This window comes from Acomys russatus, chromosome X (genome assembly GCF_903995435.1).
Source record: "Acomys russatus chromosome X, mAcoRus1.1, whole genome shotgun sequence".
In the NCBI taxonomy this organism is placed as follows: Eukaryota; Metazoa; Chordata; class Mammalia; order Rodentia; family Muridae; genus Acomys; species Acomys russatus.
The window spans coordinates 52337398-52349932 of NC_067169.1; the positions used below are offsets into that span (position 1 = coordinate 52337398).

General features: G+C 42.6%; 1 protein-coding gene across 1 annotated transcript in view; it reads left to right on the forward strand.

Moving 5' to 3' along the window:
* Taf1 (TATA-box binding protein associated factor 1) overlaps positions 1–12535 on the forward strand; it is a 71571-nt gene that overhangs the window by 25828 nt on the left and 33208 nt on the right. Inside the window, exons 18-25 of the mRNA XM_051141998.1 lie at positions 1379–1459; positions 2818–2967; positions 3147–3266; positions 3517–3692; positions 5125–5303; positions 5624–5837; positions 6348–6513; positions 8273–8484. Of these exons, the coding sequence (XP_050997955.1) occupies positions 1379–1459; positions 2818–2967; positions 3147–3266; positions 3517–3692; positions 5125–5303; positions 5624–5837; positions 6348–6513; positions 8273–8484 (1298 nt within the window). The remainder of the gene's footprint in view (positions 1–1378; positions 1460–2817; positions 2968–3146; positions 3267–3516; positions 3693–5124; positions 5304–5623; positions 5838–6347; positions 6514–8272; positions 8485–12535) is intronic.

Sequence of the window (12535 nt, forward strand, 5' to 3'; positions counted from 1 at the left end):
GAGGGACTTCAGTCATTCTGCCTTGGCTTAGAAATGATAGCTTATGAAAGTCAGACCCCACTCTCCAGTCAACTGTGGGGATGGGGAGGCCCAGAGGAAGGATAGCAGGCTACCAAGAAGAGACTTGATACCCTATGAGCATATACAGGGGGAGGAGGTCCCCCTCAGTCACAGTCATAGGGGAGGGGAGTAAGGGGAAGATGGGAGGGAGGGAGGAATGGGAGGATACAAGGGATGGGATGACCATTGAGATGTAATATGAATAAATTAATAAAATATATATTTAAAAAAAGAAATGATAGCTTACTAATTTGAGTGGTATGTTTTTTTGTAAAAGAAGCAGGAAAAAGACTTTTTCAGATTCCCAGGTAGGTAGAGATGATAGTAGCTGGAAAAGTGGCTTAGAGATGCACGACATACAAGGCTGCCTTAGTTAGGGTTTCTATTGCTGTGAAGAGACACCATGACCATAGAAACTTTTATAAAGAAAAACATTAAATTGGGGCTCTTAGAGTTCAGAGGTCCATTACCATCGTGACGAAGGATGGCAGCGCACAGGCAGACATGGTGCTGGAGAGGTGGCCAGTTCTACATCTAGATTATCAGGCAGTAGGAAGAGAGAGTGACACTGGTGTGACCTTCAGCATTTGGGACCTCAAAGCCCACCCTCAGTGGCACACTTCCTCTAACAAGGCCACACCCACTCTAACAAGGCCACATCTCCCAATAGTGCCACTCCCCATGAGCCTATGGAGGCTGTTTTCATTGAAACTACTACAAAGGCCAAAACGGAAAAGGTACAAGTTAGAATTTCTCTTTTCTTTAGTTTGTTTGTTTTTTTAAATGGGCCCTAGCTATCCACATGTCCACATAGGTTCTTTGGAAACCTTTTTGTATGGTGGCTGGAGAGATGGCTCAGTGGTTAAGAGCACTGACTGCTCTTCCAAAGCACCCAAGTTCAATTCCCGGCACCCACGTGGCAGCTCTCAGCTGTCTGTAACTCCAGTTCCATTGGATCCAACACCACCACACAGACATACACATGTAGGCAAAACACCAGTGCACATAAAGTAAGAATAAATTATTTAAAAAGAGATTCTAGAAAAAAGACTTGTTTGAACCCAGGCCCTTGTTGCATGCTAAGCAATCCCTAGTCCACCAAAATTCCTTGGAATTCGGCTCCTCTTCTAGTAGCTCAAGGGTCTCAAGGATGCACAACAGTAATACATACACTAACAATTATAGAATCCATGTTCTATGCACAGTGTGGTTTGGTTTTTTGATATATTTGATATTCAGTAAAACTGTTTTCAGAAAAAAAAAAAACTTGTGTTTTTTTCAGCTGACTTTACTTATGCATAGAATTGCCCTCTTTCAGGATGCTGGCTATGGAGAGAAGTCGTTCTTTGCCCCCGAGGAAGAAAATGAAGAAGATTTCCAGATGAAGATTGATGATGAAGTATGACTTTACAAACTATGTGTTTCTCTGCGACTGAACCTTGCTTTGTAACCAGGTCTGGCCTGGAACTTTAAATCTTCCTACCTTTGTGTCCCAAGTGTTGAGAGTAGAAACACATCACTAGAACCACTTGTATTTTTTTTTTCCGAGACAGGGTTTCTCTGTGTAGCCCTGGCTGTCCTGGACTCCCTTTGTAGACCAAGCTGGCCTCGAGCTCACAGCAATCCACCTGCCTCTGCCTCCCAAGTGCTGGGATTAAAGGTGTGCGCCACCACCGCCCGGCCCCAATTGTTATTTTTTTAAAAAAAGATTTATTTCTTTATTATTATGTATACAGTGTTCTGCCTTCATGTACACCTGCACACCTAGAGAGGGCACCAAATCTCACTATAGATGGTCGTGAGCCACCATGTGGTTGTTGGGAATTGAACTCAGGACCTTTGGAAAAATAGTCAGTGCTCTTAACCTCTGAGCCATCTCTCCAGCCCCCCCATTTGTAATATTTCAATATTTCTTCTCTTTCTTTCTTTCTTTCTTTCTTTTTTTCTTGCTGTTCTGGAGCTCACTAAGTAGATGAGGCTGACCTAGAGCTCATAAAGATCTGCCTGCCTCTGCCTCCCAGGTGCTCTGTATTTTTTCTTAATTCAAAGAAGACTTTTATTTATTTGTATGCAGTCCAAAAGAGGGGATCACATAGATCCCTTAGAGCTGTAGTTACAGCCATTTGTGGACATGGGGCTTGTTAGGTGGGTGCTTGGATCCAGTTTCCCCAGTCCTTATGGTTGTACAGCAAATGCTTAAAAGTCATAGAGCAATCTCTCCCGGCCCTCAACACTCATTTTTATCAGTGCTTCTCATTATCTCTTAAAAAGAAGGTTTTGGGCTGGTGAGATGGCACACATCTGTAATCTTACCCCTCTGGAAGCCAGAGGACCAGATATTCAAAGTTAAGCACAGGGAGTTTTAGACCAACCTAGGCTAGAGACCCTACTGTAAAAAATCAAAATAAGGAATCCATTTGAATAATTGGGCCGTCAAATGCAGTTGTCCACGTAACGCTGAGCATCATGAATGTGGCTACAACACTGCCTACTGAAGTTCTAGGGATGATGGACTGAAGAGTATCACTGTTCCGCATATTTCTGTCCTTGGTTGCACTCTGACTCTCTATTTAATATCATGATTTAAGTACCAGAGAAGAGAGCTGAGCTTTGGATAGCTGCTATATTTCACTTGATATTTGGATAATTTAGGAAACCATGAAAATGATCAGGGTAATTCTTCTACCATTTTTAGTGTAGTGGCTAGTCGTGGAACAATGTTTTCCACAACTCCGAGAATCCTTTTCTTTATCTCAGGTTCGTACAGCTCCTTGGAATACTACAAGGGCTTTCATTGCTGCCATGAAGGGCAAATGTCTCCTGGAGGTGACTGGAGTAGCAGATCCCACAGGCTGTGGTGAAGGGTTCTCCTATGTGAAGATTCCAAACAAACCAACACAGCAGAAGGTGAGAGTCTCTGGGTTTCTAGAAATCAAAAGAGGAAGGAATGAGGTTTGGGCAGGAGAGATGAATAGAGTGGAGGGCCTGGAAATACTTCCTTTGTCAGAACGGCATGGATGCTTACTGTTAGCAGTTCCGCTTCATAGTCTCACCTGTTTGTTTGTTTGTTTGTTTGTTTGAGACAGGATGATAAGGAGCCTCAGCCAGTGAAGAAGACAGTTACAGGAACAGATGCAGACCTTCGTCGTCTGTCTCTGAAAAATGCCAAGCAACTTCTTCGTAAATTTGGTGTGCCTGAGGAAGAGGTGGGTATATAAGAGGGAAACTCCAAGTAACAGGCTTTGTATGCAGATAAAAAGGCTAGGACGGTGTTGTAAAGAGCCATCTGGGGTTTTTATGGGGTGTAGATCATACTAAATACTTTCCTAAAACTTTCTAAAGTTCATTTGGATTTTGCTTTCTTGTCTATGTTTCTCATCATGGGCCTGGTTTATCCTTTTTACATCCTTGAATTATAGATATAAATGTATGTATGTAATTCTGTGTTTTTCTCAGATTAAAAAGTTGTCCCGCTGGGAAGTTATTGATGTAGTACGCACAATGTCAACAGAACAGGCTCGCTCTGGAGAGGGCCCCATGAGTAAATTTGCCCGTGGATCAAGGTTTTCTGTGGCTGAGCATCAAGAGCGTTACAAAGAGGAATGTCAGCGCATCTTTGACCTACAGAACAAGTATGTAGATTCAGTAGTGTAGAAAGTATAAGCTGGAAAGGGGAGGTTCCCTGGACATGTTTTGTTTTAGACTAATGGTCTTGTACATGGAAGACAAGCACTTTTTCAATAAACTCTGTCTCCAGCTCCCAGATAGTATTTTTTCTATTTGGGGATGAGGTCTTATGTAGCCCTGCTGATCTGGAAGTTGCTGTGTAGGATAGGCTGGCCTCAAGTGTTTGATGATGCTCCTGTATCCATCTCCTAAATTCTGGGCTACAGACATCCGTGCTCTGCCAGATCCTGTACAATGAAGAGGAGGTCACCTGAAAAATGTAACTAGGTGGTATTGGGTATCTGAAATATCAGTCACTGTCTGTAGTAATACTGCCAGAGTACCTGATAAAGTTTTTTTAAAGATTTATTTATTTTATGTATATGAATGCTCTGTCTGTATATACACCTGCATGTCAGAAGAGGGCATCTGATCACATTATAGATGGTTGTGAGCCACCATGTGGTTGCTGGGAATTGAACTCAGGGCCTCTAGAAGAACAGTGCCTGATACTGGGTTGTTTTTGTTTTTTTTGTTTTTTTGTTTTTTTTCTGATACTGTTTTTTGAAGTCAAGGTTTCACTATTTAGTTCTGGCTGATCTGGAACTCACTATGGAGACACAGCTGGCCTTGAACCCATCACCTATCTTTTGCCTCCTGAGTGCTGGGATTAAAGGCGTGTACCACCATACACAACTTTTTTAAAAAGCTTTTTTGTTGTGGTTGAGACAGGGTTTTGTCATGTCACCCATATTGGTTTCAAGCCTTTGGTAGTCAATTTGCCTTTGCCTCCTGAGTGCTGGGATTATAAGCATGTGCCACCACATCTGATGAACCTACTGTTTTCAAAGTAATTCAGCAAAAAGTTTGAATGTTACAAAATGCTGAGCTTGGTCTCTCTTGGTTCTGTGACAGTTCCTGTGGCCTAGTTGCTGCTGGGCTTAGTAGTTTTAAGTGTGGTAATGGGCATATTTTTTTTCCTATAGTGACTTAGTTAGGAAAGAATTGTAATGTGCTATTTAAATGATCCATGCGTGTAAATGTGATGGTGTACTGGAGAACTGAGCAGTGCTTGGGAGGCTGAGGCAGGAAGGATAAACAATTAAAGACATACTTGTAGTCGGGGGAGAGAAAGCAAACAGTGAGAGTCTCTTTCAAGAAAGACAAATGTGGTTTGGGTGCTAGCTTTTTTCCAGGAGTTCTGAGAAAGTTACTGCAATTTTAAAATTTTGTGAAATGTCTAGAAAGATAATTTTTCTGTTATGGGTTTCACGTCTTTGTGGATATACCCATTCTGAGTATATCTTTTTAAGGTTGACTTCTTACCTTTCTACCTAATCCTCTTTCTTTGTATACTTGGGTTTCCCCTGGCCTTTAACTTTTTCCCTCTCTTGTTAGGGTTTTGTCGTCAGCTGAAGTCTTATCAACAGACACTGACAGCAGCTCAGCTGAAGACAGTGACTTTGAGGAAATGGGAAAGAACATCGAGAACATGCTGCAGAACAAGAAAACCAGCTCTCAGCTATCTCACGAGCGGGAGGAGCAGGAGCGGAAGGAACTCCAGCGGATGCTGCTGGGTGAGGGGGGGTTCTTAGACAAGAAAAGAAAAGGATCAAAGACAGAGCTTGGGCAGGTGCAGGATGCAAACGAGTCCAAGCTGGAGACAAAGCAGGGATTGAGTATAGAGAACCGTGTGGATGAGGTGATAACATTGCTGCAAACTGCACTCCAGTCTGTGGGGAGCAAATCAGGCTGTTCTTGTAGCTGGCAGCAACTCTGTTTTTAGTAGAACTGTAGTTTTGTGGTGTGTTGAATATCTCCATTCAACCCCAAGAAGTGGCCATTCAGGTGTTAGGGGGAATGTTTGAACACTGGTTTTTGTTTCTTAACCTTGCAGCAGCAGGCTCAGTAGCAGCAGGGAACAGTCACAGAGATGATGACACAGCTTCGGTGACTAGCCTTAACTCATCTGCCACTGGCCGCTGTCTCAAGATTTATCGAACATTTCGAGATGAAGAGGGGAAGGAGTATGTTCGTTGTGAGACAGTCCGAAAACCGGCTGTTATTGATGCTTATGTGCGCATACGGACCACAAAAGATGAAGAATTCATGTGAGTTTGAGGTGCTGCTTTTGAGAGTGGCAGGGAAAATGATGATGGAAACATGGTATGTGTGTGAGTTGTAGTGATGGTAGGATACACTGTCATCCCTGGAAATCTGCTCTATCTTGCCTTTAAGATATTTGGATTTTAACAGAGCCAAATCACTGGGAAAGTAACTATGTTTGCTATGTTTGGATTATGGTGGTTTGGGTCTGCAAAATTTTCCCAAAAGCCACTCCTATAATGAGATTCGGCAAGATGAACAGGGATTCTAGACCAGTCTGGTTTGCAGAACATTGTCTCAAAAGTCAACAGTAAAATATTAATGATTATTCAGGACTTAGACTGAGAAATGTTACTCTATACATATGGGGGACTCAGTAGCAAGGAAAGTGAAGATGGTAGGCAGGTTATTTCACTGAAGCCTGGATGAATTAATTATATTCTGAGATGGAGATTTCAGGGTAGTCATCTTAACTTAGGTTGCTTATGGGCCTGTATTTTTTTCTTGTTGTTTAGTCGAAAATTTGCTCTTTTTGATGAGCAACATCGAGAAGAGATGCGAAAAGAACGGCGGAGGATTCAAGAGCAATTGAGGAGACTTAAACGGAACCAGGAAAAGGAGAAGCTGAAGGGTCCTCCTGAGAAAAAGCCCAAAAAAATGAAAGAACGTCCTGATTTAAAAGTAAGTATATTAAGCCGGGCATGGTTGGCACACATCTTTAATCCCAGCACTCGGGAGGCAGAGGAGGAAGGCAGATCTCTGAGAGATCGAGGCCAGCCTGATTTACAGAGGGACCTCCAGGACAGTCGGACAGGGAAACCCTGCCTTGAAACAAACAAACAAACAAAAAAACATGTATATTGTAGCGAGGTGCAGTGGGACACAGTGTAATCCTAGCACCTGATAGGCTGAGGCAGGATTGTGAGGTTTTTGGTTTTGGCTTTTGGAGACAGGGTTTCTCTGTGTAGCCTTGACTGTCCTGGACTCGCTTCATACACAAGGCTGGCCTTGAACTCACAGAGATCCGCCTGCCTCTCTGCCTCTCGAATGCTGGGATTAAAGGTGTACGCCACCACACCTGGTTTAGGATTGTGACTTGGAAACACAGAGACCCTGTCTCAAAAAGAAAAGAAAAAGAAAAAAAAAAATGTTTCATGATGTGACCACAGCTAAGAAAGGAAATGAAGAAAGGATATCTTTATCCCCCAGCTTTTGTCATCTTTGGTTACTGGAAATGAAGCAATGTTGTGGAATGTTAGATTATATTATTTGATAATATACGTGTAACAATACCTGCAACCCCAGCGCTAGGGGAGCTGAAGCAGAGGATCCAAGAGCAAAGCAGCATAGCAAATTCAGGCTCCTCTGGGCTACATGAGGGCCTCAGAAAGAAAACATATGGACTCACTTTCCTATAGGAGTTGAGTATCTTTGGTATATTTTATTTATATTCATACACCTTTGTTTTTTTTTTTTAAAGATCTATTTATTTATTATTAGGTATACAGTGCTCTGCTTGCATGTGTTCCTGCAAGCCAGAAGAGGACATCAGATCTCATTACAGATGGTTGTGAGCCACCATGTGGTTGCTGGGAATTGAACTCAGGACCTTTGGAAGAGCAGGCTCTGTTCTTAACCACTGAGCCATCTCTCCAGCCCTCATACACCTTTGTTATTGGGCATCAGACCCAGGACCTGATGCATTGGGCACTGCTAAGCTATTTCCCTAGCCTCACAATCCTTTTTTTTTTAAATGGTAACTTACTAAAAGAAGGGGCTGGAGAGACGGCTCGGGGGTTAAAAGTGCTTACTGAGTCAGAGGGGGCTGAGAAACACCTGTAACTCCAGCTTCAAGGGATCTAGCCCCTCCCTTCTGGCCTCAGTAGTTACCTGTGCACACACTCGCGCGCACACGTATACAAACCACTACACATACACACAAAAACGTCTTAAAAGGATGGACAAGAAGACCTAGCATCCAGGTTGTTTTGCATCACTTAGGTTAAAGATTCCATGTAATGTACACAGTAAGAGAAGGTAACTGCTGCAATGGAAAGAACTGTGAACTTGGGTACAGAAGATCTGGCTCTGCCGCTCTGTGACCTGAACCTTTCCAAGCCAGTTTTCTATCAAGTAGTTCACTGGAAGGTGGTGGCACACTCCTTTCACCCCAGAACTCGGGTGGGGGTGGGGGTGGGCGTGGCAGAAGCAGGCTGTTCTCTGAGAGTGAGGCCAGCCTGGTCTACAGTGTGAGTTCCCGGACAGCCAGGCCCACACAGAGAAAGTCTGTCTCGACCTCGCCACCCCCGCTGCCCCCCTCCCCGCTCGCGCCCAAATATGATGTCTGTTCTTGTTTCTCCCTTGGCGTATATACGTTTCTTCCTGACATGTTTCACCCTGTTTACCTTTAACATGTTGATTTTTTTTTTTCCTGTTACAGCTGAAATGTGGAGCATGTGGTGCCATTGGGCACATGAGGACAAATAAATTCTGCCCCCTTTATTATCAAACAAATGCTCCACCTTCTAACCCTGTTGCCATGACAGAGGAACAGGAGGAGGAGCTGGAAAAGACAGTCATTCCTAATGATAATGAAGAACTTATAAAGGTTGAAGGGACCAAGATCGTTTTGGGAAAACAGCTGATTGAGAGGTAAGGATAGCAGGCAGGGAGTGCCAAAGCAAAGATCTGTTCAAGGTTGATGGTGGTGGGTGGCAGGGCAAATATGATGTGATTGTTATTTGAAGTGGAACTAGGGGTTATAGGAACTTGGGATTATCACCAGCAATGTTGATTAGTATTGAAAACTACACGATCATTAGGGCTTACTGCTTGCCTTTATGCTGTTTTCTGAGTGTTGGAATTTTTTTCTGGTTTTGTTTTTTTGTTTGTTTGTTTTTTGTTTTCTGGTTTTGTTCGTTTCGTTTTGGATACAGGGTCTCTCCATAGCCCTGGCTGTCCTGGAACTGACTCTGTAGAACAGGCTTGCCTTGAACTCAGATATCCACCTGCTTCTGCCTGTGGAGTGCTAGGATTAAAGGCATGTGCCATCAAGCCTTGGTAGTTTTTGTATTTATATAAGTACCCTTACCGGAGTGGGTTTTTGTTCTGTTTTGTTTTGCTTGTTTCTTGTGGTACTGGCAGGCACAGTAGGTGACCAAGTAGTCTATCACTGAGCTGTGGTCTCAAACCCTTGCACAAGTTTTTTCAGGTTTTGCTCAATTACCCATGTTGCCTCAAACTTTCGCCCTCTCTGTCTCAGTTCCCACAGAGTTAGGATTACAGGCATGGAGCACCACAGAGCTGGCATGAGGATAGTTAAGGTAAAATGAGAGACTATAAAGCAAACTATGCTTATGCCCAACCTTCTTGCCCTTAGAGAATTTAATAGATAAAAATGGAGATGCTAGAAATTTTCCCATTTTAAAAACTATAAACCAAAGGGGCTGGAGACATGGCTCAGGGGTTAAGAGCATTGTCTGTACTTCCAAAGGTCCTGAGTTCAATTCCCACAACCACATGGTGGCTCACAACCATCTACACTAAGATCTGATGCTCTCTTCTGGTGTGCAGGTACACATGCATACAGAGCACTCATATATGTAGAATAAATAAATAAAATCTTTTTTAAAAATTATAAACCAGGCTGGAGAGATGGCTCAGTGGTTAAGATCACTGACTACTATTCCAAAGGTCCCGAGTTCAATTCCCAGCAACCACATGGTGGCTCACAACCATCTATAATGAGATCTGGTGCCCTCTTCTGGCCTGCAGGTGTATATGTAGGCAGAACCATGTATACATAACAAAGAAATAAATCTTTTAAAAAACATATAAACCAAGCTGGGCTGTGCTGGCATTCACTTTAATCCCAGCACTTAGGAGACAGAGGCAGGCATATCTCTGAGTCCAGGGCCAGCCTTATCTATAGCGCGAGTTCCGAGACAGCTAGGACTATCTATACAAGGAAACCCTCTCTCAACTTGGCCCCCCACCCTGCACACAAAATATAAACCTATTGACGTATTCCAGACTTACCCGTTGACCTTTTTGCTTAACCTTTGTATACCTAAAATGTTTGTAATTTGAACCATTGACAAGTAAATTACAGGTATCATGACAGTTCACTATAAACAAACATTTTCTAAGAATTGGGATGCAGTACATGGTACTATTTTTACAACTAAGAAATTAGCATTAATTTAGTACTATGTAATGCTCAGGCATTTTATCCAATTTATCCAAGTCATCTCATTGTCTTTTATTGGCTCATTTTGTAGCTCTCAATACCAGTTTAAATATTAGTGTATTTTGAATCTGTCTTAATTTAAAACTGTCCTCACTATGTTTTGTGACATTGACATTTTTGCAGCCATCAAACCAATTGTTTCACAAAATACCCTGCTTTCTAGATCTTGTTTTAAGTAATACAAAGATTTGTTTTTAAAAAATGAGAACTCAAGAGTATAAGGGGCTCCAAGGGGGTATTACCTGCCTTATTTTCTACTGACTGGACTCATATTAAATATTTTTGACTACACATTTAATAGCCTACCTGGTTCATATTATGTATTTACCGTATCAGTGAGTACATAATGTCAGGTTTCCCCACTATTTTGATCATCTTTCTGGGACTGGGGATTGAACCTGGGTCCTTGTGCTTGCTAGGCAAGTACTCAAGTACTCTACCACTGGCCTGTGTCTCTAGACCTCTTGATCATTTTCCTAAAGTAGCTATCCCCAGATATGGTAGGAAGAGGGTAGTTTTCATTTTGCGATTAACATAAGAACTGATATCCTGTTCCAACCTTAACAGCTTTACTGGCTTTTAGCGCATTGATGATCATTATGAAGTTATTTTATTGGGACTTATAAAGTGATGGTTTTTCTAATTCTAGAATTCTCTATTCTAGCTGGATTTTTTTGTTTGGTTTTGGGTTTTTTTGTTTGTTTTTTGTTTTTTTGGTAAGGTAAGCATCATTCTTTCGATTTTAATACATTACTATGGATTCTGAAATTCTTCCTTTATAAATTTAATTATTTTATATCTCAATTTGGCTCTTTTAAGCTAGATCCTGTGGTGTATTTAAAATATTTATTTTCATTTTATTAGTATTCCAGTCTTACATATGTATACCACACAGATGCCTGGTGTCCACAGAGGCCAGAGGAGAGAGTTGGATCCCCTATAACTAGAGTTACAAATCATTATGAGAGCTGCCATAGAGGTGTTGGGAACTGAACTCGGGTTCTTTGAAAGAACTGCTGAGCCATCTCTCAGGCCCCTCTAATCTGTGGTTTTGAAGTGATCCTATAAATCTTTGAGAAATCATTTGCTTCTGGTATAAGTTATTAAAAGCGTTCCTTGTTTCAGACCTAGATTTGGCCATTTCTCTGTGGTGTCCAGGCTCCTTTCATTAGCAAATGATTTAGAAACCGGTAACTTGATGGGCATTGTGGTGCATGCCTGTAATCCTAGCATTTAGGAGGCAGAGGAAAGGGGATTAACAAATGTGAAGACAGCCTGGGCTGTATGGTGAGTCTCTTGTCTCAAAAAACTAAAACAGGCTGAGCGTGGTGGTGCAGGCCTTTAATCCCAGCAGTGGGGAGGCAGAGACAGGCAGATCACTGTGAGTTCGAAGCCAGCCTGGTCTACAAAGTGAGTCCAGGACAGCCAAGGCTACACAGAGAGACCCTGTCTTGAAAAACCAAATAAGAAAAGAAAAAGAAAAACCTGAAACAAACAAAAATAGGACTGAGAGACAGCTTAACAATTAAGAGCAGTTGCTTCTCTTCAGAAGACCTAAGTCAGGTCCCTGGCACCCACACCAGGTGGCTCACAACCATCTATAATTCCAGCTCCAGGAGATCCAATGCCTCTGGCCTGCAGGCTCCTATGCTCATGTATACATACCTACGTGTAGGCATATGGGTAGTGCGCCACCACTACCCAACTTTGTCTCCTTTTTCTGGCTAGTAAGAAAATTGTTTCAGAATTACTATACAGTTATTAGCAGCAACCACAACAAAAACCCTACAAAGTTGGTGCAGGATTTTTGGAGTTTGTTTTCTGCCTATGCAGCTGAAGATGTTCAGTGAGGTATTAAGTTCAGAACATTTGAGCTGGGCCTAGTTGTACAGGCATGTAATCCCAGCTGCCTGGGAAGCTGAGCCAGTAGGATCGAAAGTTCCAGAGCAGCCTGGGCTACAAAGTGAGTTCAAGGACTGGGATGGGGATGGGAGGTAAAAAGGATTAACGGAATACATGTGCTGATGAAGGCTGAAGGGAAAGTGTTGGAGGAGAGGCAGGGAGCCAGCAAGGGTTGGGGCATGAGGGAGGCTAGTGTGGAAGGAGTGAGCGAGAAAAAAGTAAAATGACATGTGCGTATGAAATGCCGCGATGAAACCCATTACGGTATGTGCTAACTTAAGAGAATAGATCAGAAAAGGATGGTCAAACCTAATTTGAATGCAAAAGGAAATCTAGTAACTGGCTGGACGTGGTGGCGCACGCCTTTGATCCCGGCACTCGGGAGGCAGAGGCAGGCGGATCTCTGTGAGTTCGAGGCCAGCAAGGTCTACAAAGTGAGTCCAGGACAGCCAAGACTGTTACACAGAGAAACCCTGTCTCGAAAAACCAAAAAAATAAAACACAACGACAACAAAATGTTTCAGGATACCCAGGACTACATTGAGAGACTCT